Raw genomic sequence first — 24,404 nt, 5'->3', positions numbered from 1 at the left:
CTTTTGATTTGGGTTTTAATTTTGTAGCATTGCTGGAGAGGGTAGAGTGCAAGGGAAGCCTCGGACTGTGTGTCTGGGTACCTGAGATACAAATTTTGCGCAGGATGCTCTGGCTGTGACTGAGCTGCGGTTATCCAAGGCTGTGGCAGTACCTGCAGAAGTCCAGCAGGCAAGGAGGCCGCAGCTTCTACATGACATCCCTCCAGCAGCAGGCTGTGGTTTCTAGTGTGCCAGGACCACATGGCATCAGGTGGCAAAATTGCAAACCAGGATGTGAAGGCTTACTTGTGCTGCTAAGGTGAATGGCAGGGGAGTGAGTGCAGCTTCTCCTCCACAGGCTGGTCCATGCCCAACTTTAGAAGCTGTCTTGATTCAGAACCAGACATGTCACTTCAACTCCCACTGAAGAGCAGCTGCCCCAAAAGCCAGCACAAGTTCCAGAAGGTGGGGAGCAGGGATTTCTATCAGACAGAAAAGGCAGGTGCTGCTGGGGCTTTGCACTACAGGACCTAATACCTGGGCAATCAGAGGCTGGGAGCCACCAAGAAAGGTCTTAAGCCCCTCGCCCTGCTGCGCTGGACTATGGCGTTAGTGGTGCTCACTTCTGCAGTGTGGGCCGCACAGGGGATCTGTGTGGCAGAGGGGCAAGCCCGCAGGGCGCTTACGGACCTTCACCGACGGCAAGATCCGAGGGTGAGCCGAGACCGGCATAACATCTTAAAAAACAATAACCAAAGTAAGTTTGCAAAAAAAAAAAAAAAAAGAAAGCACGATATTGCGGCCGTGTGGCTTCAGTAAAAACAGTCCGGCTGTGCCGTGGGGGTGAGCACCGCCGCCTCGGGCCGCTGCGGTGTCCCCCCGGGCCCACCGCCGCCCGCGCAGCCCCGCGCCGCCGGGAGCCGCTTACCCCGAGCGGCGGCCGTCGGGGCAGCGGTACTTACTGTTCCAGAGCCCACTCGCGGAGGTTGCCTGGGGCGGATCGTAACCGCGGAACAAAAGAAAATGAGTCAAAAAAAACCCACCCTGCTCCCTGGTTAATATTATCCCGTCTCTCGTCTCCGAGGGAAATTCCCGCGCCCAAAAGCGAGTGTTTGTACGCTGGGGCCGAGGCCGCAGGTTTTCCACGCCGAGGCTTTGCGGAGGGGTGCGGTGTGCCCATCGGACCCGGGCCACCCCGCAGCCCTCCTCCGCAGGGACCCGGCTCGGGTCGGGAACAAGCGGGCGACACCCCCTCCCTGGGTCAGGCCAGGGAACCTACGGAAATAAAGATGTCAATTTAGCATAATTAAGAGATTTATTTGTCGTCTTTTATAAATTTTATAAGCACCTACCCTATTGTCGAAAAGTTTATTTACAGAGTGGCCAGAGAGATATCCCCCCCTCTCCTTCCAGCCCCCGTTAGTGGTTGTGCATTATTCGTGTTACCTGCGGCCGACCACGGGGGCCGGTCGCAGCCCGAGTATTTACATCCTGTCCCAAGTCCTACTACAAACGGAACACTTATAAATCACCAAAAGGAAAAACAAAAGCAAAACCCCAAGACAGTGCGTACAAAAATATAGTCTTTAAAAAAAAAAAATCCCAATATTAATAGGCAGAAATGTACAGCCATACTAAAACCAGGGAGGGAAAAACTTTCCGGTCTCGGTGTCGCCGCTGTCGTCGGAGCGGATCGGTAAGGCACCCCCCACATGCAGACAGGAGACCGGGCTCTACACCACACAAGGCACCAAGGACACCTCACCACGACGGCACTGCATGCATCTATCCTCCCACCGCAGCCCCTATGTACACTCTCCGCTCCGGCCCGCCCCGGCCCGGGGAAGCCCCGCGGCGCCGCCAGGTGCTCGTCGCGCCCCGCCGGGCCCCGCTCCGCTCCACGCCCGCCGAGCTCGGCGGCGGCTCCGCGCTGGGTCCTGCTCGTTCCATGCCGTCAGGGCGTCCGCGTTCGCGCCGCGCAGGGGGCCAGGGCGGCGGTGCCGGTGCCACCGGCGGATTGCGGGCATCCGCCAGCGGCGGCGGCGGCTCCTTTCCGTTCCTTCTGGCGCAGGTGAATCTTGGTGTGCCGCTTCCTCTCGTCGGAGCGGGCGAACTTCCTGCCGCAGAAGTCGCAGGCGAAAGGTTTCTCGCCCGTGTGCGTGCGGATGTGGGTGGTGAGGTGGTCGCTGCGGCTGAAGTTCCGCATGCAGATACGGCACTGGAAGGGCTTGTGACCCGTGTGGATGCGGATATGCCGGGTGAGCTCGTCGGAGCGGGAGAAACGGCGGTCGCAACCCTCGGCGGGGCACGGGTAAGGCCGCTCGTGGACCGGCGTCTTGCTGGGCCGATTGGGGTACTTGCGGGGCCGCAGAATGGGCCGCAGCGGCAGATGGTGCGGGCTGTAGGCGCCGGCGGGCAGCCGGGCGCCCGCACCCTCGCCGCCGCTGCTGCTGCTGCCGGGAGCACTGCCGGGGGCGGCGCCCGCCGGGGGCGCCCCCATCGTGAAGTTGCGGATGGTGGAAAGCGGCGTGAGGGGCGGTGGGACGCGGAGCGAGTCGAGGGGGCAGGGGAAGGGCTTGCGGTCTGGGCCGGCGTGGAGCTCTCGCTGGCACTGAGGCGGCGGGAAGAAGCCGCCGTACTCGGGGATCATGGTGAAGAGCCCGCCGTCGGCCGTCGCTGCCTTCGGTGAGGGGTAGGAGGGAGGCGGGGGAAAAGGCAGTGCCCCGCCGCCGGCGGCGGGCAGGAAAGCCGAGGAGGGGTCTTGCGGGTACAGGTCACCGCAGCCCGAGTAGGGCGGCGGCGAGTAGAGATGCTCCAGGTCGGCTGGCTGGCTCTGTGCCATGGTGCAGCTGAGGGCCCCGGCCAGCGGGTTGGGGGAGGTGGCGGAGGCGGCAGTGGCCGAGGAGGCGGCGGAGGAGGCGGCGGAGGAGGGCGTGCTGACCCCCTGCAGGATCCCCGCGCTCACGATGTTGATGATGCCCTCGGGGTAGCAACCGGCGCCAGGGTACTGCGGGTCAATGGAGAATTTGCCCATGTAGGTGAAGGTCTGATTGCGAGAACCCGGGGCGTTGGGCGCGAAGCCGCCACCGTAGGGCAGGTCCAGGGCCCGCTTGTCGCCCATGTCCACGTTGATCATGCCGTCTGGGGGAGCAAGGAGCAGGTCAGCCCTCCTCGCCGCCGCTCGCTGAACGACCGGCACCGTCTGCCCCGGCCAAGCGAGGGGCTGCGGTGCGCACATGTTGCACTCCGGATGCAGGGGGACTTCGTGCCGACTGCAACTTTCCCCCCGCTCCGTGCTGGGTGCAGAGGTAGGGCTGCCGCGAAGGGGCGGCAGGGACCTAGTGCCGGGTGGCGATAGAGCCCTGGAGAGGGTCCCGGCGCCGCGTCCCAGTCCGACCCCCGCCCGCCGCCCTGAGTCTCCGCCGCCCTGCCGCTCTCCGCGGGCGGCCCGGTCCGCACCTGCGAGGGCTCTGCTTACCTCCTGCTACACCGCTCATCTGGTCGAACGGTCCTGCCAGGTCGGCATTGGGGAAGATCGCGACTGAAGTTGGCAGCCCGGCGGAGATGTCATCCGCGGGGTAAATGCCCTCGGGGAGCTGGTGCACGAACCCACCGAGGGTCACTGGGATCTTGTCTACCGCCTTGGCGGTCATCATGGGGGCAGCGGAACGGCCGGGGGAGCGGCGCTCCCGGCCGGCGGTGGGCACTCGGGGAGGGGAGGGAGAGGAGGGGGCTCTTCCCGCTGCCTCCCACTACCAGCGCGGGGGAACCGCGGGGATCCGGCGCGGCATGTGCGGGCGGGCGGGCGGGCGGGCGGGCGCCCCGTCGCGGCGGTGCTGTGCCCGCGGTGCCCCGGGAGCGCCGCGTTCCCGTCGCAGCTTGCGCTGGAGGACAAGTCTGGCGGTAACTATTTATGGGGGCCCCCTGAATGCCCGGGACGTCACTGCCCATATAAGGACTGAGGAACGGGGCCCGGCGGTCACGTGGGCACCCGCGTGCGGGACCCGCCGGCCCGCGCCAGCTCCCACCCCCCCTCCCTGCACACCCTCCGCGCTCCGCGGGGGCGGCCCCGACCCACCCCGGCCGCGCTCGGCCCCCGCCACCGCCCGCCGCGCCGCCCAGGGGGGTATTCCGGTGGCGGGGTCCTTGTCCTAAAAAGGCGAGGATCCGGCCCCGCCCCGCCTGTCCTTTTAGGGCTCGTTCCGGAAAATTTGTAAAAGGTTCGGAAAAGCAGAGGAGGTCCCGGGGCCGCCCCGCCAGACCCCGCTCACTTTCTCAGCAGCCTGTAACCGCAAACCGGCGGCGGATCAGGAAACAGCCACATTCACGGAATATAACTTCTCTTTTCTCAAAGAAAAAGTAATTTTTATTTTTTTTTTTCTGAATTACGAGTGGAAATAGCCACCGAGCAGAGCGACTCGGCGGCGCTGTTTGTTTTGGAAAGTGTCTGATCTATATATACCGTCGCGAAAACGGAGCCGCCTGCTCCGCCATCGCTGGGTTGTTATTGTATGGACGGGACGGGGAGGGATGGCGGGGGAACACGAGTGCCCCCCTCCGCCCCAACTCGTTCCATTCTGACCCTACCGTTCCCACTTTGCTCAGTTCAACCTCTTGCTCCCACAGTTTCCATTCTCAGTAACACTTCCACTGCCAATTTTGCTTTATTTCTCCATGATCTCCTCCATAACGAGGGTATCAAACCAAAGAGTGCTTAAATTCTGGCTTTTTTTTTTTTCTCCAAAGTACTAAAAATAACCTCCCTTGTGCCTCCCTTCCCAGGAGAAGCCAATCTTTCATACGCTTTCATACACTAAGCTTCTACAACTTCTTGCTGATGAGGGTGTCAGATATAATTATTTTTGAAAGCTGTATCCTGTGTCACTAATCTCATTACTTGGGGATATTTCATCTCATGGCTGTTGATTACTGCATTTAGGAAAGCAACTCTCACATATGGTCTGTAGTGTGCAAGGTTCCTTTTCAATAGTCTACAGTGAAAAAAAAACCCAACCCATTGACAGCCCAAGCAGCAGCAAGACATGGCAACATATGAGACATATTATGACAGTGCATTCCTGTTCCAAAGCAACAAGCCAGAGAATACATATGAAGGCTAAAAACTCTTCACTTTTATTTTTAACTGCAGATACCAATATTTATGGCTCTAATACATTACAGCCTGCGTCATAGAAGAAGGGTGCCCTCAGGCATCCTTATGGTGCATGGACTTACCTCTGCCTTTGCTCCCCGAGCACTGCCACAGTGTCTCTCAGGATCCTCTTTATCCATGCCACACCTCACACCCGAGCTTAGAAAGGCTCTTTCAGTTCCTCCTGTTCACTGCCTTTGGTGATGCTCTGGGTTCATTACTTGTTCAGGCACTATAGAATCCAGACTAGACAGCAGCATCCCTGAAAAAGTAAAGGTTTTAGGGGCATTCGCTAAGGAATAGTAGGCATTAACCCAGATATTTGCTTTAATGGGAGATCAGGGAAGTACACACAGTAATTAATAAATATATAACAGTGGTTTTTAACATAGATTTTTGTTACCAGTCCTTTCTAGCACTTAATGTACAGCCAATACAGTTTGACATATGAGATTTAGTTGAAAGCAAGCTTTCAGTGGGATTCTAGGTATTTTCATTTTAAAAACCATCTCAATTTAAAAGATAAGTTTAAAATTTTGACAGAGAGACAGGTTCTGGGAAATTTGACTGAGAAGTAAGAGCAATTGTATTGTACCTTTCTGTTACAGCTGAGCTATAATTGGTCTAATCGCTACTATGAAAGAACAAAATATTGGAATCTGTTATGCAGTGGGGCAAGTTACTTGACATGAATTTGAGAAACAGTAACTCTAAGTGCAGTATCCTCCTTACTCCAAAACATTGCAGATATCTCAGATTTAGGGCTTATGGATATTCTAAATAATCTTGTATTAATTCAAAATATCACATGCTTACTGATGACACTAAATCATCATGCACACAGAAGAAAGAGAACCGAGGTTTCACACTCCACCTTAATCCCCCCATGAATCAACTCTAGCTTTGAACTAGCTTGGCTAATTTCATGTTCTTCCACCATGGAAAAGGATTCAATGAAAGACCGACACAAATAAAATTTAACTTCACCTGTTGAAAACTACTTTAGTTGACTTGGTTGCTTAATTTTAAAAGGCTTCTTAAGAATGGAATTAATTGTGTCTGATTTCCAGCCTTTCCAGGAGCAATCAAATCACTCAACATCTTTCAGTGGGGGCTTTGTCTCAATGGCAGCAGGATTTGGTGTGGGGCGAGATGGAAGCATACTTAATGATCAGTTTCAGGAAGTTGTTGACAGATGGAACTCAAATGTTTCTGGGTCCTTTTCACATATCCTTGCTGTATTGCTTTGCACCTTCGATGCCCATTTGGCTGATTACAGCAGACTGTCCAGCTCACAATGACATCAATAGCCCTCACATGCAGAAATATCCCACTGATTTCTCTGGTTCCTCTAAACCACGTGGTTTCATATGACAGACAGATTGTTGCTGCAAATTGCCAAATCCCCAATCACACCAAGAGCTTCAAATATGCATGACCTCTTATTGGATATAGCAGCAATTGAGGAGAGCTGAAAGGCAGAATTTCTCTCCTATTCCCAACTTCTTTGAAACTGGGCCCCTTTGGATTTATTACATTTGCTCTTTTAACAAGTTGCTAGCTGACATTGCACTGGAGGTATATTTTCCTTCAGTCATTCTCTACCACAAGTACCTGAGACAGAAGTTGTAGAAATAAAATCATCTTTGCCTCCATACCTGAGTTGAGAGTGGCTGAGGAAGAAAAAGCAGTTTGTCATCTGTAGAGCTGGCAACATATTTAACCAGCTTAGCATCACACATTTGAGTAATCTCTCCAGGGGGTTACTACGCTTTTGAGCAAAACTCACCTGACCTCCTGTGCTAACAGCAGCGATGCTAGTAGGCCTGCATGGGAAACACCCTGCCGGTGTGTTCCCCTCTGCATTGTGCTGCTTTCAGGAGGGTTAAGGTGGCCCCAGCTCAGCAGGTGCCCTAGGGAGTAGGAACTCATTTGGGAAGAGGGAGTTGTTTACAGATTGGAGACGAATGATCCTGACAACAGCAGAGAATGCCTGTCTTAAGTGTGGGCTAGATTAATGTTGGGGTTAATGGGTTTTTAATGTTTCATGTAAAAGAGAAAATCTCTCCAAAAGCTGGATTTCAGAGTTTCCTAAATTTGCCCCTTTTTACTCGGGGTAGAAAGATTTGTCAGGTCCTTCAGGAAGAAATGCTCGTTTACTATTTCACCTTCTGTTTTGGCCAAGGGTGTCTGCTGGATTCCCATGCTGCTAGCAAAAGCCACTCACTTTCCTTCCTTCTGCCCTGCCAGCCCCTCAAACGACTGATATAGGCTCTTAGTCTGCACTGGGCAGTCACCAAAACCTGGAATCCAGCCAGGAAAACCTGCCGTAAACATGAACCTACAGAAAACATCTGGCTGACTGCTGGCATGCTAGGGGAAGGGGATAGTTAAGGAGCAGAGAAGGCATCCCAGTCTGCTATTAATTACAGTACCTTGGAACCACTCTCTGGTTTTCAGCCAAGGCTGCTTGTTGTCTTACAATGAATGCCTGAAAATTTGAAATAAGTAAATAACTTTATTGTGAGAACTTGGCTTAGGATAGTAGCAGCAGCATTCTGAAGGGCTATTTAAATGTCAATAACTTTCTCTAATTCAGGCTATAGGAATCAAATAAACCCATATGGAATCAATAAACTACTGGTTTAAGTTTGTGCGGATGTGAATAAGTATGTATGACGGAGAAAACTTCCAGTCAAATAAAAGCAACAACAAACTTGTTTACTTATTCTCGTTATTAAACACGTAGAACATTTCCTTGATGTTCTTGTACATGGTTTCTAGCATATATATAAAATCAGTAGTCCTTCCACTCACCCCATGAGTTTCCCACGGAACAGATGCTCCGGCCGCCGTCGGGAGGAGAGCGGGGAGCGTGTGCGGGCTCCACTGCCCTCTCCTGGGGAAAGGCGCTCCCGGGAGCCAGCAGCTGAGCAAAGAGCAATTGGGCTGAGTTTTGCTGGCGTCACCGTATAACAGCACCCCTAAAGGTTTCCATCACAGTCGTGCTACCTATAGAGAGACTTTAGCGCTGTTGAGTCAGAGATCTTTGGCCACAGCCTGTGGCCGCCACAACCCCAACAGTGTCGATGAGGGATCACGTACTGCAGTGAAGTGTTGAAAGCAAGCCACAGAGGGGCATCCCTGCTGAAATGCTAAAATATCAGCTCTGCATGCTGCTTGCTGGCAGAGCAAAGAAAATGATTTAAAAAAAAAAGAAAAAAAGAAAAAAAAGAAAAAAAGAAAACAGAAATTGCTTCTCAGCTGCGAAAATTGCTGGGATACACATGTCATTCATGAGACGACTCAAAATAATGATAACTTTGTTTCTAAATAGTGATAGTCTGTCTGCAAAGCTTTATTTTCCAGTAATTTCTTCTGAAACTAGTTTCACTTACCCTTGTATTTCCTTCTCCAACATGCCTCTTGTGTTTTGTATAAATACTGCCTTGTCCCATGTCTGGGCCTCCAGTCCAGAGAGAGCCTAATCGAGCACATGCCTTCACGATGCAAATTGTCTTCTTCCTTGAAGGACTGAAATAAAAGAAGTATAGCAAAGTCACATTTTCAGTTTTCTTGGTCACATTACCTAGTGTTTGAGTGCTTGGAAAGCCTGTCAGAAGGGTTTCTGGACATATTCAGTTTATACGAAACAGTGCCTTCAGAACTGGGCATAGCTTTTTATCTCCAGGTAAAGTCAGGTATAACATCTCTCTCCAGCAAACCAGGAGGGAAAGCAAACCTCTAGCACCATTTTCCAAGCAGTTTTCTCTTGAGAAGAGATGGAGAAGAGCTCTGTGGGGTGTTTCCCAGAAACTTCCCATCCCTCCAGGGAAGCTGGAGCCACTTACAGGAATTCTAAATTGCCAAGCACTTGTTTGCATTTGATCTGTGCGCCACTTCTCAGAACCTGTTTCCATTTGTGTCTCATTTCTCTGTGTTTTGGTCTTAAAGAAGTCTGACTCCAATCTTGAGGACCCTCTTTGCTCTGGGTAAGTCAATCTATGTGTGGTCTGGCTTTTCCTTAGTTTTTATCAGCATTTATTTTCTGCTCCTGGGGGTATGTCTACATATTCCACTTTCACCAGAAGACCATCCTGACTGTGAATTCTTTAGGACACGGGAATTCATATTTCCAGCAAAGTTACCCAATGGATGGCTTTCTGTCAGGAACTGACAGCAAATTTTATTGTAGCAGAGAACTAAATAAACACCTGCCCCCTCCAGGTTCTCCTGAGGGCAGGCACGGTCCTTTTCATCCTATATTTGGGCTGCTTCCACCTATTTCACAGTAGTTTGTTGCTATCTTTCATTTTTTTTCTCTGCTGTGATGTATTGTCCTTGTTCTTTAACCTCCATTCTCATTCATATCTCTCTATTTTGTTGTCCAACGTTTCAACTCTCTTTTCCCTCTTCCTCCTCCTGTCTTTCCTCTTTCTTGGTAGTTCCTTTCCTTCCTTCTTATCTAAGCAATTTCTGCCAATATCTATATTTGGAATAGAGAGGAAACAAGCTATTCTTGTGACTTTACTTTGAAATAACTGAGAGGAGCAGATAATTTTCTTTGAATAAATAGAGGATACATTGAGAAGACAGGCTAGTAAAGTCAAAACAGCATCATTAGGGAATACCTGCCCAGCAGGTTCATTTTTCCCAACTCTCAGGATAACTCAATCAGGTGTTAGTTCTTGTTTGCTTTGTTTTAGCTTTAAATCCTTCTTTTGTGCATAGTTTCTCTCTCCAGGTTAGTAACCCGAGGTGATAACAGAGACAGAGCTCATCACCACAATGTCTGGGCTCTCAGACATCAAGGGGAATGACTGCCACCTAAAATCTCAGATTCCAAAATTAGATGCACCTGCTTATATATTTGTTTAATACCTGAACTCAATGCTGTTCCATCTCCTGGTGTAGTCACAGGGTACTGTTATAGAGTCACACTTTTATGGGCTAGCATAGAAATAAGCTGAGAAGAACAATTTCCTATCGAGAAATATGATTTCTTCATATCTTCTCACATTAACTCCTTCTCATCACCAACTCTTCCTCATGCCCCCTACCATTTAAACTGCTGTAAGCCACACATTAACAAATCCAGCAAGAAACAGAGCTACCTGAACAGGACAGCACAGAATGTATTTCACCCTATCTCCCATATTTCCGTGTTTATACAAGTAACTCCTACACTGCCAGATCAAACAAGAAATTAGGCCAAAAGAGAAATTCAGCATCATGGCTTAGCATTGTGTCCCTGTGCCATAGGAAGACCCAAGTCTATTTGTCTAGTCCCAAGTGAAGCTGATTCTATTAAAAACTGTACTCTCCTCTAAAGAGTTTGTGTGTCATACAGGGGAAAATACATGAGATTACATGCAGAATGGTGCAAAGACAAGATCTTTCCTTACAAGTTAAGCATTCAAAGGAGAGATGGCTATTAATCTTCAACCAGAAACTAGAAGGAAGTAGTTCTTCTACCCATTGATGATTTCCTGGCATTTTATAAATGTTCCAGCTAACAGAAATGGTCATTCTGACACAGTACTTCAACAGTTGTGTCTGCAAGAGTTGTTAATAAGCTCAGTTTGCCCACAGAATATAAGTCAATACCAGTATCTTAGGAGGGAAAGGCTGACAGAACACTTTTCTATCATACTAATATAAAAATAGATCAGTCTTCAAGCAAACAGATTATTTTCCATGCTCACACTACTACTACTGCTACCACACTGCAGATCTTGAATGTGCAGTGTAGATCAACAACAAACAGCCTAAGCAAAGAGAAAAATGAATGACCCAGGCTGAGAAGCGACTTTCAGCACTAACAGCACTTTCAGCATTAAGAGCAATTACCAGGAGAGATTGCCAAGTGTCTCCAGACTTCTGTCCCTTAAAACTGAGCACAAGGGAATTTGGTGCATGCAAACATAAGAATATAATAACATTTCATACTGAAGTAAGTGCATGTGCAATGGTTAAGTGCATTTCATCAGTATCAGATGAGTTTTTGTAATTTGTGCTGCCATAGAAAGGACATATATTTTATTTATGTGTTCCCAACCCGGGAACAACAGACAAATGAGCTTTGGCATATTTAGAGAGCGCTGCTAAAAATGGTGAACTCAGAGTACTTACCCCTGTTACCTCTCATCTCCTGTCCCATCCCTGCCATGCTGGCAACTTGCAGCTTTTCTTTCAGTCCCCTTGATTCCACATAATCAGTGCAACTGAATAAAAACTGCTAAGAGCATCTGAAAAATAAGTTTAAGGCTGACAGGTCATTAAGGGCATAGACCTGGGCCAGTTTATTGAAGAGGTAGTTAGTCCACAGCTGTACAGCCACAAACAAGTCTGCATTCACTGGCCCAGGGACCAGAAACTGCTTCCCAGGTTCTCAGGAGTGCCAATGTGTCTTTGACTTTTATTATCAAGCAGATGTAGATGTGACCATGGCTTGGTTGTACCTAAGCCATAATTAAACTCCACTGAGATGTGCACCCCAACCCCTCTGGTCTGGACAAGCTGAGAAAATGAGCATTTTTTGAGTCTTTCTACCATCACTCAGAATGGAGGGAATTTTTGTACCCAGAGTTGGAGCCCTTGCCCATGGTGTGTGATGTGATTCAGTCCTCTTTTCTACCTAAAAGCATCTCAGCCCATTTCTTCAATCTTATAGGATAGCACCCAAAACCATGTTTCAGAGTCACTCTCAGTGCCTCCCCATGTCTTTATGATTAAGGCTCTGGGCTTTATATGAAGTGAGCCAGCTGGACTGTCTTCATATTGGGGGTCAGGGTACCTGCCTGGAGAAGAGCAGAGATTCAATAGGAAGACAGATCTTGTGTTCAGATTTCTGCACTCTAGTGTCATGCAGGCTGCTAAAAGGAGCTAACAGGCTGTGCATCTGTAGAAAGGTGAATGAGAAAACCCTAGGTGCTGCATTACAAGTAGTTAAAACCACAACCTGCAAGTACTTTCCAGGCATCCAAGGATGGACAATCACTGTTGCCATACCCACCCCCCCACCCCCAAAAAGGACATGGGAAAAGAAGGTTGAAGAAAGAGCTGCTCCACAGAGATGAGGTTTTTTCATCTTAACTCGTAAGAGATATCAAGGAACAGGAAGTATTCAGCCTGGGATGTACAACAGAATCTCCTTAAAGCTAGGCTGAATAACCACAGAATCACAGAATCAAAGAATCAACTAGGCTGGAAAAGACCTTGGAGATGATCAAGTCCAATCTATAATCACAATCTTTGATCATAACCATGTCATACTCCGTGCTGTGATTCAGGACAGCGCTTGTGCTGGAGTACACTAAAAACATTACCTCTGCCACATGCCTGGAGAGCCTGGCCAGGGTTGCCATGGACTTTGAAGACTTTTTGATAAGCACAGTTATTGAAACACAATTTAAAGTTGTCAATGTGTCTAAAAACACACACAATGTCAGAGGAGGAATGAAATGTTGCTTCCCCTTCTTTCCCCAGTCTCATTACAGGCTAAGGAAAAATAATGTATGGAGAATAATACTTCACCATCTAAAGAGTTTTTCTGGTTTCTAAATCTAGTGAAGAGTCATTGTATATTTTGACAGAAAAATTGATCAAAATAATAAAGTGAATACAAAATTATATTGCTATCAATAATTTAATTTACACAAAATAGCACTGTGACATGGTAATTGTTATATATGATCCAGCATTCAGTGTAATATTTGGAGAATGCATTATAGAAAGTCAACATTTAACTACTAAAATCAACTTACATAATCAAAGCTGTCAAATAATCTTTACAGTTTTATATTAATTTGAATGTAATTTACCATAGAGGTGTCATTCTTAGAGATGCTTACAATAGTTAATGATCTCTGCATTTCCATTATAAAATCCTATTTTTAAAGGTTCATCACTTGGTCTTAGGAACTCTGAGCCTTCCGGCACATTTTCCTTTTCCTTACAAAAACTATATTAGACAGTTTAAACTTTCCTCTCAGAGCAGATAGTGTGGTTGGTTTCCAAATTAATTTTGAGGATTTGCTAATTTGCTGTTTGCCACCCTGGGATCTCAGAAAATGAAGGGTTCTTTACAGAAGAAGTCACTACAGTTACATTTTCTTCTTCCATTTTCCCGAGCATGTTACCCCTCACACCATTTTTATTACTGAAATGTCTAAGTATCGTCCAATGTTGTATCCAAACCTTCTTCATAATTCTGTCCCTCTTTCCTGTTTTGCTGCCATTAAGCCTTCTTCCAGGTCCTTCTCCTCATCTCGGACTTTGAGTCTTGGCTCTGCTCTGTGTCTTCGCACAGATGTCCACATTTATGCTGGCGACTGCTACTTCCACCTCATCCATCAGTCTATGGGTTCTCCTGGCTGCAATCACTCAGCCTCACACTTTTTTTCAAGCTGCAACCCTAATTCACTTTTCCAACTCCTTATAAGTCCAACAATTAGTTTTGCTCTAGCAAGTACATTTCTCTCCCTAATTTTTCAGGCTTGATTCGTATCAGGCATTAGCCATCAACCCACCCAGAGCTCTGTTGGTCAGTTGGTGATTTCCAGTTTGCTGGCCACAGGAACTATACAGCCCTGAGGCATTAAAGCTGTTTCCCCCTGCCCCAGGCTTTCTGCCCAGGGGCTAGGACACCGCAAATCAACTGCATAAAAATACTTTGTACAGGTCATTTCCAAAACCAGAATGAAAGGCAGATTGTCAACACAAAGCTATTACCCATAGTAAAACTAAAACCAATAATTACCTTACTTTGGTAGACCTGCTCCAGTTCATGGGTCTAGTGTTCCCAAATCCTGCTCAAATTTGCTTATTTTCCATCCATGTCACCTAGCTGTCATAAATTCCCAAACTTTCTGTTACACCAGTGTTATTAGACATGTTTGAGCCAACACGCACAACTGCATTCAAAATCGAAATTGTTATTACCATGTAAACATTTAGATTTACATGGACATAATTTTGTCACTTTTCCAGGATCTCTTTATTTTCTCAATAAGGAGAAGAGCTTTTAAAAATATTTGGCATGTTCTATTCTAGCCATTCAGTCTTTTTATGGCCACTTTTGTCCATTGCCAGCACTTAGACAAAATGCTTCCTCCCCTTTTTCCATCATTGTTACATCCACGTTTGAAAAAAATGACTATATTACTTTCTAATAATTCAGTGATGGAATAAGATGGAAATCTCCTTTCTGTTACACACATCGAGAACAAGATTTGCAGTTTAGGACAGAAAGAATATGTTGCTTACCTATCACATTACTGAAGGTGGAAAGATAAACTGTTTCATAGCTGTCATGTTGTAATGACAGACTTTATTCAAGAGAAATTTGCTCATATTTTGACTGGGTAGCACTGGTGACTGACTCAGCAAGACAGTTGAACTCTAACTAGGACAGATAACAATGATAACACTGTGAGTATTCTATTCGATAGTTCAGATTCATAATTTAGTAATACAAAGAAACTCCAGAAATTACTTTTCATTTTCCCAGTGGATATCCAGCCGGACACAAGAAGAATGAGTGTCTGAATAAATTCTATTTTACAGAGACATTTGACACACTTCAGATTTTTATTCTGGCTTGGGACAAAACCCTAGAAGACTGACAATAGCATGGACTACTGGCTGAAAGCTCTGAATGTTATTTCATCATTCTTTGTGTTGAGGAAACAGAACTGGAAGATGAAACTTTAATACTGTCAAAAAAGTCAGTGGCTATATGAATCTCTTCTCTGTGGGATGAATGGGACCTGACAAACACAGGAGCTTAGAGGATGATCTTCCAGACTGGATGATAATTCTTCGATTTGCACTGTCTCTCAGAAGAATCTACCAAACCAGTTTATCTCCATTCAGTATTTTTACTCCTTGAATCGCAATGAAGAGGTTTTCCTCTGATGTAGGTAGCTTGTTACCAAATGCCTGCTCTCCCGAGGCTGACACCCACTTCATTCAAGTATTCCTGGTGCAGCAGAGATGTTAGTGGCTACTGGCTTGCAGCCAACATCCCACACATTTCCTCCACAGTAAAAATGCCTTAATTCTGACCCATTGCCTTTCAAGTAGATAGTGAAAAAAAAAAAAAATCAGTCACAAAGAGCTTTGCTTTTATCTGTATTTCCCCTTCAAAAGGATCTGAAAATAACATCAGATATTATTCTTTTCTTTTCCAAGGTCCATGGTCAGCAAGGGTGAGGCTTGGTGGTTCTGTTAGAGCTTGAGCCCCAAAAGAAGCTAAAGGCACTCAGAGAGTGCCTTCTAGATTTGGGTAAAGGAGTTTTAAGCAGAGTAACTGCTGAGGGGGTGGATCAGTGCCTGCCATGGCACCAGAGGCTGCATCCAGCACCTGTCCTGCTCAGCAGTTCTCCTAAACACCATTCCTTCTGAAACCGTCACTTACTATGGGAGCTTATGTTTCTCAGGCAGGGCACTGAAAAAAAGATCAGAGAGGACAGTAGTTTTTGGCTTTCAGCTCAAAATTTTCCATCCTCATCAAATATAGGTGGAACATTACTGGCCCTACATGAAGCTGGGGCAGTGTGTCCCAAGCCCAGCATGTGAATGGGCAAGAGGAACTTGTACTTGCTCAGAAACCAGACACACTACAGGCCTGGCACGGCCACCACCCAGTTATGCAACACACACACATTCTTAGACCCACAAAAGCCAAACACATAAAATTAAGCAGTGCACGGAAAATGGGATCTAGTGAAAAAAAGCTGTCCATTTCCTATCTCCGTTTCACATAATCCTAAGGGAAAACAACACAAACAGGTCTTATATTTGAAAATCTGACCAAGCAGAGGTGAGGAGAGGTCCAACAATGCTCACAAGGGAATGTGGAGCCCAAAATTACAACACGAGGCATGCTGGAATCAGAAAGAAGGGAGAAAAAGTTTGGCAAATTATTGAGTTCATTTCCAATGGTGTTGTCAGGATGTAAGAAAGATAAACTACACTCCAAGTTAATGTTATATACTGAGAAATATCTAAGGGAAGACATTAAGAAATAGATATAAATCAAAAAGGTACCAGGAAAGAAAATCCCAAAGACAGCTACAATCTGGGAAAAATGACGAAGTGGAAGGCAGATGGCCAAATCTTGTGATACAGACAGAAAGATAATCTACTTGATTCAAAAGAACAAGAAAGTCTGGATGTCTAGAAATGAGAGAGATAATTAAATGGAAAGAAAGGAATTAATTAAAGAAATCATTAAAGCTGACCTCGCATAAATAAAGATTGCATACATGCTAATTTGAGGAGCAGGATGGCTAGAGGCATGGAGACAATTAAAAATATTCACTCCTCTATACCAGGGATAGTGGTGGAATCTGAATGGAGATTAAATGTATTCAGTACTGTTCCAGTGGATTATGATCTTGGAAAAATAACATGGAAATAGATGTGGCAATATTGAATTTAAGGAGAATTGCAAAATGTACAGATGAACTCAAGGAACAAAACTAAAACAGTAAAATGAGCATAGGTTAAAACACAAGCTGCAGAAAACTGACAGCAGGAATGATTTCAGAAGAAAATCTAGTATAGCTAAATTGAATAAAACAGAGGAATGGCTGGTAGCATCATTGCCATGACAGTTGCATTACATATCACTTCCAAATGCAGAGTCCAATCTGGGAGAAGGCAAGAAGCAGAATATGTTCTTTAAAGGGGATAAAAGGCTTCCTTCTTTTGTAAGTTCCTATGTCAGTAGCCATTTTATGGGGCTGTCAATCATGGCATATCTACTAAAAAGCCAGATCATTTTCTAAAGAATCTACCTTCCCAGAGAAAGATTTTCACGTTGACTGTGTACAATCCAGCTGCTGCTTTTAATCTTTCCCTGACAACAGTAGTTGTTTTATTGCTTTGACAGTCATTTTCAGCCCATGAATGGTACCATAGTCCTTGTAAGATAGGAAAATTCTTTTGATCTATATTTTCATAAGGTTTAGCAATGGACAAAGGATTTTTCCAGTACACTTGATCACACACTTGCTGAAGTTTAGGCCTAGAGCAAATAAAAAAGCACTGAGCTTTTGAAGATGCACAAAAATCTTTCACAATCCATCACAATTTTTTGATGAATAATGGCTGCCAGAAAAAAACCCAACACTTATTATAAAAATACTGCCTACTAATAAAAATTAAAAAGCAGGTTACTCCTGAAATAACTTTGATACATTGCCACAATCAATGTGGCATAACTTTTAACTGCCATACTGTTTTAATACAGTATGATCTATAGGATAGAAAATATGGATGCAAGCATGTTGGTTGCATATGTGCATATGGTTGCATAAGTGCAAAAAAGGAAGGTGTTTCAAGCTGTCTGTAATAGCTAAGAGAAACTAGGAGAAAATTCTGACAGACAGAGTAGTTTTCCAGCATAATGACTTGTTCTCTGCTCTACAACTAAGAACTGCATACTTTATGCAGTCTGAACTACTGCATAAACGCTAAAAGAAAATATACTTCCAAACAAGACTAGAAAGTCACTCAATAACCATTCAGGGTGGAAAAGTAATTGAAAATTTGAAAATCTGTAATTTTTATTAGTACAGGCTGCAGTACTTTGAGCATTTACATATATGTTAAACACATGTGCATCCCATTTGCTTGTCCTATTCCTATTGGAACTCCTTCTGCTTTTCCTTATGTATAAGGAATTAAAACAGAAAGCGTTTCTGATATTCTGAAGTGTAAGGACAGTGTTTCCAGGAGTGCTATTAATTTAGCAGCAATCAGCTGCATACATAGCTACCTGTGGGGACTATTTAGATAAGGTGCTGCATTGAAGTCTAGCTTCTTTGAATTCCATCCTTCTAAAATTCTATGTCCATTGGCATAGCCAATTTCCATAAAGACATTGCTTTCTAAAAATCCACACCAGGCTTAAAATTTAAAGACTAAAAAGAAACAAATATCTTTTTTGCTGGGTGCAGTTAGAAATCAGTCATCTTGATACTTAGATTGATCAGAAAGAGATTAAGGAGGATTAAAGGATAAACAGGAGTTATTCGTCAACTCCCTGCACTGTTCAATTGTTGACATATATAGTATTTCTTAAATAAGTATATTTCAGTTGACAAAAACATTGGATTTCATACGTTTTGCTAGTCAGCTTCTGTTTATAATCTCTTGAAATTTCCACAGAATCCTCCAAAATCACATTTTCTGGCAAAATACCACCCTGACTTCTACAGTCTAACATTCAAAACACAAATACTTCACCTCAGTATTTTCAGATAATCCACTTAATTTGGTTCCATTAAATTATTTTAACAAAATATTGAGATACCTCTGTGCAATTATTTAAAAATGTAAGTTCCTCACAATCATCTAAAACTGACCCCAATGTCACTGACCTCAAGAAATCAGCTCTTAGTGCAAGCAGAGATCTTAGCTTCCATTTCTCTAGTTTGCCAGATCTGCAAATGAAAGACTCTTTAAAGCGTTATCTTTCTCTAAACACTTAAAGTTGTATTTTTAGCCCCACTGTTTTGGAATAACGTACAGCTCTGAGCTTTATATATGCATGACTTTTCTTTCCGTTTTTTCCTTCAGGTTAGGAAGACTCAGAGGAAAGAATTTGGCCACTGTTGTCTGCTAATTATGTTAAGAAGTGCCTACAGTACATCAACTTCTTGCATCAGACCATGCTTGGAATAACAACTTTCTCACCATTTGCTCACTCAGTCTTGAGAAACTGAATTGTTCCAAGCCATTATCAATTCTTGGACTTTCCCTTTGAGACCTCAGTCCACTACAGTGGGAAAGATAGACTTACTGCAGGAAACATGGCCACATGTTTCTGTATTCTTCCTGCCACATCTTGCAAAATCGTGCAACAAAAATGAATGAAAATTTAAAAGCACAAGCAGAGCTGTGCTCTGATAGGTCACACTAACTCGAGTTCATGTAGGTGTCACATCTGAGTACTGTAAATAACTAAGAAGAGGTCTGTCTGGCTCTAAGCCCTACTGAAGGCAGAAGCAGTTTCCCCCCTCAAGACGCAGGTGTTGATTACTCCCAGCCCAGCAAAGCCTGAGGAGTTTCTGCTGCCCCAGACTGGTATGTTGCAGCTGACAAGCAGATCACTGCAAGTACAAGAGAGCAGGCCTGCAAGAACTTAGTACAAATGGGACTGGTTATGTTTCAGGGGGTGCAGAATACCCCACCAGGACCATTTTTTTGTCTGTAATCATGTTTATTTAACTGATGGTCTATGTCGGCAAAAGCATCAACTTCACAACAAATTATTAATCAAAAACTTAGTTCCAACACTGACTTTCAGGATACCTCATCTAATAAATCTGAAGTAGACATGAATAAACAAACATGGCATTATACTAAGCTTGTTAACTGTGCATCAAGATACATGATGTTAGAAGTACACACAGTACTGGGAGCTCATGGAAGATGAGTATGTAAAAAAGAAAATATTATTATCTACATGATCAGAATCCTCAATTTGTTTTAGATTCATCTGTTTTAGATGTTTTGCCTGAAAATGGTATTAATAATTTCCAAGTTGTGACTGATTTAAAAGATGAGGTCTCCATATGATATTTCAACATTCTATGCACTGTACCTAAGAACAATCAAACTGAAGCATTTCTAATGCAGTGTTCTGTCTCTCTTAATTTGTAAAATACAACTATTCCCTCATCATTCTATGTGGGATGAGAGAAATACTAAAGAGCCTTTTGCCTTAGAAGGGGAAGAAAGAAAGAAAAAAAGGTAAGTTTTCTTCTCAATAGCAAATAAAAGACCCAATCTCTTGGCATCAATTCACTTACTCAAATCATCTCTTGGAGGAGACAAATGTTGTCTTCTGAATTACAGTCCCAGTATAAGCTTTTCTGCATAGCAAAGCAAATCAGAAACATAAGGCCCTCATTAGCAGAAGCAGCTTTTCCAGGAACAGAATAGTGACTGGGAAATCATCTGATTCCTGAACATCCAGTATTTCAGGCATTGGCCCCAAAACAAAAGGAAGGGGGAGGCCAAGGGCTCTGGCACAAAGTTATGCTTATAAGGACTCTGCTGCAAAACCTTTTCCAGGCACTTGTAGGACAGTATCTGTTTTCATTTAGGCTCAGCACCCTTATAACTCCTCATCTTCCTCCTTGATGTGAGGGCAACTTCTGCAGCAAGCACATTCCCACACCTCTTTCTGGCTTCAGTGCCTGAAATATCTGCCAATATTGGTAGATATTGGCACTGGTGTACCAATAAATCTGTTGCAAAATGCAGGTCGGTGTTCTCTCAGTTTCCTGATAATCCAAGAAATGGTACTGCTGAAAAGAAAAAGTTTAAACAACCAAATAATGACTTGCATAGAAAACAACACCCTTCTGCCTCAATTCTCTGACATTCTTCCAGAAGTCCTGGACAGGGTGTTGCGCCATCATTCCAACATTTGGCATGAGCACTGTCAATTGCACTTCCTCCCAGTTCTTATCTTTTCCTTCAAATCAGAAAATACTTTGTGTTACTGGAGACAAGGAAGCATCTGCTCTGGTTAGAGATGCTGTAAGCAAACAAGGAAAATAATGAAGAATCAAAAATGTCTAGCATTTGTATAGGTTATACATACATACATACATACACACATACATATATATATATATATATATATATGTAATTTGTATGGATCTAGCTTCTTCTCCGAAATTTCTTACATGTAAATAAGAGAGCTTTTGGATTGTGGTTTGGGGCAAGTGATTTTTCTTGCAAACATATGCTGAATTACAGCTACAAACGTTTCCTTTGAGCACTGAACATTGGAATAGTATGAAAGTGTCTGTACAAGCCTTTCGCAGGTGATGTTCTTCAGCCTTGAGTTAGTTTATTAGTGCTGCCAAACCAAATGGTCTGAAACAGTATCAACCCTGTGAAACCTCCTACATTTTCTATGAGCAGTTCTGTAAACAGAGAAACTTATTGTCCCTGATAAATTGAGTATCAATATGAAGCAAAACCAAGTGTTCAGAAAATTTTCAGCAAATGAGGTAATATTGTGACACATATTAGGACCTCTCAGAAAGGAGAATATATATGTATTGGTAACAAGCTTCCAAAGCAAGCTGGATGTGTAGGGCTGATGGATTTTTTTTTTTTTTTCAATAAATTGTGGAGGAAATTGCAGAATCAACATTAATCTTGCCCTTTGACACTACTTGCTGTGAGATTTCGTTTCATAAATATTCCTTGAAAGAAGAGGTTTTAAAGAACTGGAATGACCTGGATCCTCAGGGGTGAAAGGTGAAGTGGGCTGTATTCGGAATCACCTTTGCAGAAAGGGAACATCTCAATAAATGCTCTGCATGACGAATTCTGACAGAGGGTTGTGTATCTGCCAATGCAACCTTCATTTTCTACGCTAGTACAAGTCAGAATAAATATTATCTCCACTCATGTGACAGACCTTTGATAAAGCAGAATTGGCCTGGTTGATTAGGAGTATGTGTCAAACACAAATAATATGGGAATCCCTTTCAGCAGCAGCAAAGCACCTTAGCAACCATAACAAGGCCAATTTAATAAGCCTTCTGTTTTTCAAGAGATATTAATTGCAGTCCTGTCACATAAGATACAATTAAAGATTAAATACGTAAAAAGGGGGGGGAAATTGGATTTAATTCAATTTTTGCCATGATTATAAATTTTCTTGCAGGACTATGAATCTTACCACTGCTGATCTGAATACCCTAAGTGGCTGACACACTGCAGTAAAACAACATTTATTGTTATGAGTACTGTTGAATACTAGAAGAAGGTCAGGTTTTCTGCTGAATCTTTCTATCACTACGATTTTTATTCTACCCTAACTAACCCTTTGTTTGCTTGTTTCTTTTCTGAAAACACGAAGAGCAGGTACCCAATCATACATCTCCACCAACAAGGATGATTCCTCATCTCTCACCAGTACTATCAAGATTTTATAAATGGTTCTGCAAATGTCCCATTTGATACTTCCTCAGGGAAGCTCCCAGGCCTACAGATAAATATCCATCCAAGGGTTGTGCTGGACTGATGTACAAATTATCTTAATGCAAGTAAATCAGAATTCCCAGTTCAGTGTCTCAATAGTTGTATCTCCATTCAATTAATTGTGATAATTGAATAGGTACTCTTTCTTTGTGCATAATATAAACTTTGTACTGCCAATGCATGTGCTCTCAGGCCAGGTTCCTTCAGTCAAGGGAGAAGGTGGACCTGCCATTTGCTGGATGCTGCTGCATGGTAGCAAGGATGCTCTGCCACACTGCATTTTCACCTGAGTAAGAGCTCAGAGCCGAGCCCGTGGATCTGGCACATGCTGAACAGTGGATGCTTTCTGCATGTACATTGTGGCACTAAAAAGGTCTCAGCCACCGAGTTGCTCATCTTCTTGTATTGAGGATTTTCCATTAAAATTAATTCTAACAAATACATTGTCACTTTTGTGGATGCAATATGTTTCTGAATCAGATCTAAGTTTCTTCTAACAGTGAATACCTTTGTGATGAAACACTGACTGCAAAGTTCCAATGGCAGTATATTCAACCCTAAATATTCCCAAAACCAAAATAGGAGAAAGTTAGAGAAATTTAATCCTTACTCCTAATCTCAACATGAGACTAGAATAGTTCAGTTCCTTTAAAGATACTGCAACAGCAGCTTTGCAAAGAATTTTTTTTGCTAAAGAGATGAACCTTAAAGCTGTTAATAATCCTAAACCTCTTGTCCTGGCAATGCCAAGAACTCCAAAACCATAGTATGTATCACCTGTAAACATACCTTGGTCATCAAAAGGTTGATTTTCTTCTCATGACTGAGAAGGAAATAGGTGGGGAAAAAAAAAAAACATAGATGGGCTACTTTTTCTATAAAATATGTTAATGGCATTATTTTATTTTTTCAGCAAGGAACAAGGACGTCCACAAAGCCAGACTTTTGGGAATATTTAGCATTTATGTAAGTCTTTACATTCTAGTCTGAGAGATTACCTCAGACTGTTCAGGACATAATAAAAACAGAGTCTAAAGCTGCTTGCTTATGAAGTTCAGGCAAGCCCAGGCTCACCAGCAGAGTAGTTACCTTAAGAGACTTCAGGTGACACATCAGGCAGCTTGTCATAAAACCTTCCTTTCATACATTGGTGCTAGCAGTAAGGTTCACCATTTTCTGCACAAAGCCTCGATATTCAGGAAACATGGAACTGAAATTCAGCCAGGCATACACATCCCCCAGAGCTGAAAACATGGTCTGTCAGCCAAATGACACAAAACACTAAAACCAAGTTTTAAAGTCTGGTCTTACTCAGCAAAATATTTGCATGCTTTTGGACACATCTCCAAATGACAGCATTTCCTAAATGCCATCCTCAAGAAGTGAAGCCTCATTTGGCTTAAAGATACAAATAATGTACTAAACGGATTCTCAGAAGTATCTGGGAATCCCAATTCATATAAACCCTAGCTAGAGATTATCTGCATTTCAGGAACCTAAATAACTTTACAAATCCTGTCCAATGAGTTTAATTTGCTTCTGAAAAGAGGTGCTTTAAAGATTATAAATATACAATTGACAGTAATAGAACCTCAGCATGTAATCCAGTACCTGTTGGGCCAAAAAGTAAGTCTGTCACTAGAATTAACAGCTCTTTGCTGCTTATATGGAAATGCTGAGATCCTTCCAGGTGACCCTGTGCAAAGATAAAAGGACCAACAGAATTTTTGTATGAACTATTTTCTGATTGCAAGAAAAAAACCCAAATACACAGATGTGAGAAAATTAACTGGTAAAATTATTGAATAATCATCATTTGGGGGTGTTGTTGCTGTTTTTTAAGATTTCCTTTAATAACAAATATTGATATGGTAGGATAATGTAATATATCATTTTATACTATGCATCTTGAAATATCCTGAGATTATTCCGTTCATTTTTCTGAAAACTACCATCTATATATAAGTTACTCAATTAAATACGGGAAGTTGTCTTCTAGCAACCCCTTTCCACATTCTGAACACAAAAGAGTACACTAGAATATTGATAGGGCATGCAATATTTTAATGTTGGAAAACATATTAGTTTTCAGTAATGACAGATAGTCATCGAGATAAAATACAAAAATGAATATATTAACTGAGTTTGATTCTCTTTTGTACTGTCACATCGTGGGCAAATAAGAGCCTCATGTATGTGAAAGCAGCATTTACTCTCTCTTGCACGGAGATCACTTACCCCCTGAGCTGGG

General features: G+C 43.9%; 1 protein-coding gene and 2 long non-coding RNA genes across 4 annotated transcripts in view; 1 reads left to right on the top strand and 2 right to left on the bottom strand.

Moving 5' to 3' along the window:
• Window positions 1-1,275: 1,275 nt before the first annotated feature.
• Window positions 1,276-3,716, bottom strand: EGR2 (early growth response 2). The gene is made up of 2 exons (XM_014882354.2): window positions 3,458-3,716; window positions 1,276-3,120 (listed from the first exon to the last, which is right to left on the bottom strand). The coding sequence occupies exons 1-2, from the start codon at window positions 3,633-3,635 to the stop codon at window positions 1,934-1,936; spliced, it is 1,365 nt and encodes a 454-aa protein (XP_014737840.1). The 5' UTR covers window positions 3,636-3,716; the 3' UTR covers window positions 1,276-1,933.
• LOC148222982 (uncharacterized) lies at window positions 2,038-22,592 on the top strand. Of its 2 annotated transcripts, XR_015805081.1 has the most exons (3): window positions 2,038-2,290; window positions 18,722-19,897; window positions 21,837-22,592. It is a non-coding gene; the product is annotated as an uncharacterized LOC148222982 (long non-coding RNA). The 2 variants fall into 2 exon arrangements; XR_015805080.1 differs by having other exon boundaries at window positions 18,722-22,592.
• LOC148222981 (uncharacterized) overlaps window positions 4,356-24,404 on the bottom strand; it is a 78,490-nt gene continuing 58,441 nt past the window's right edge. The window contains exons 3-4 of the long non-coding RNA XR_015805082.1: window positions 7,949-8,665; window positions 4,356-5,393 (exon numbers count right to left, since the gene is read on the bottom strand). This is a non-coding gene — a long non-coding RNA (uncharacterized LOC148222981). The remainder of the gene's footprint in view (window positions 5,394-7,948; window positions 8,666-24,404) is intronic.

This window comes from Sturnus vulgaris, chromosome 8 (assembly GCF_052056855.1).
Source record: "Sturnus vulgaris isolate bStuVul1 chromosome 8, bStuVul1.hap1, whole genome shotgun sequence".
Classification (NCBI taxonomy): Eukaryota; Metazoa; Chordata; class Aves; order Passeriformes; family Sturnidae; genus Sturnus; species Sturnus vulgaris.
The sequence above is the reverse complement of the archived record's forward strand: the minus strand, read 5'-3'. Positions and strand labels throughout refer to the sequence as shown.

What these genes read in the sequence shown, in the direction of transcription:
- EGR2 (XM_014882354.2), bottom strand. Translation starts at nt 3,635, where the DNA reads ATGATGACCGCCAAGGCGGTAGACAAGATCCCAGTGACCCTCGGTGGG. An exon ending in GATGAGCGGTGTAGCAGGAG is followed by an intron (nt 3,121 to 3,457) that starts GTAAGCAGAGCC and finishes TTGCTCCCCCAG; the next exon opens with ACGGCATGATCAACGTGGAC.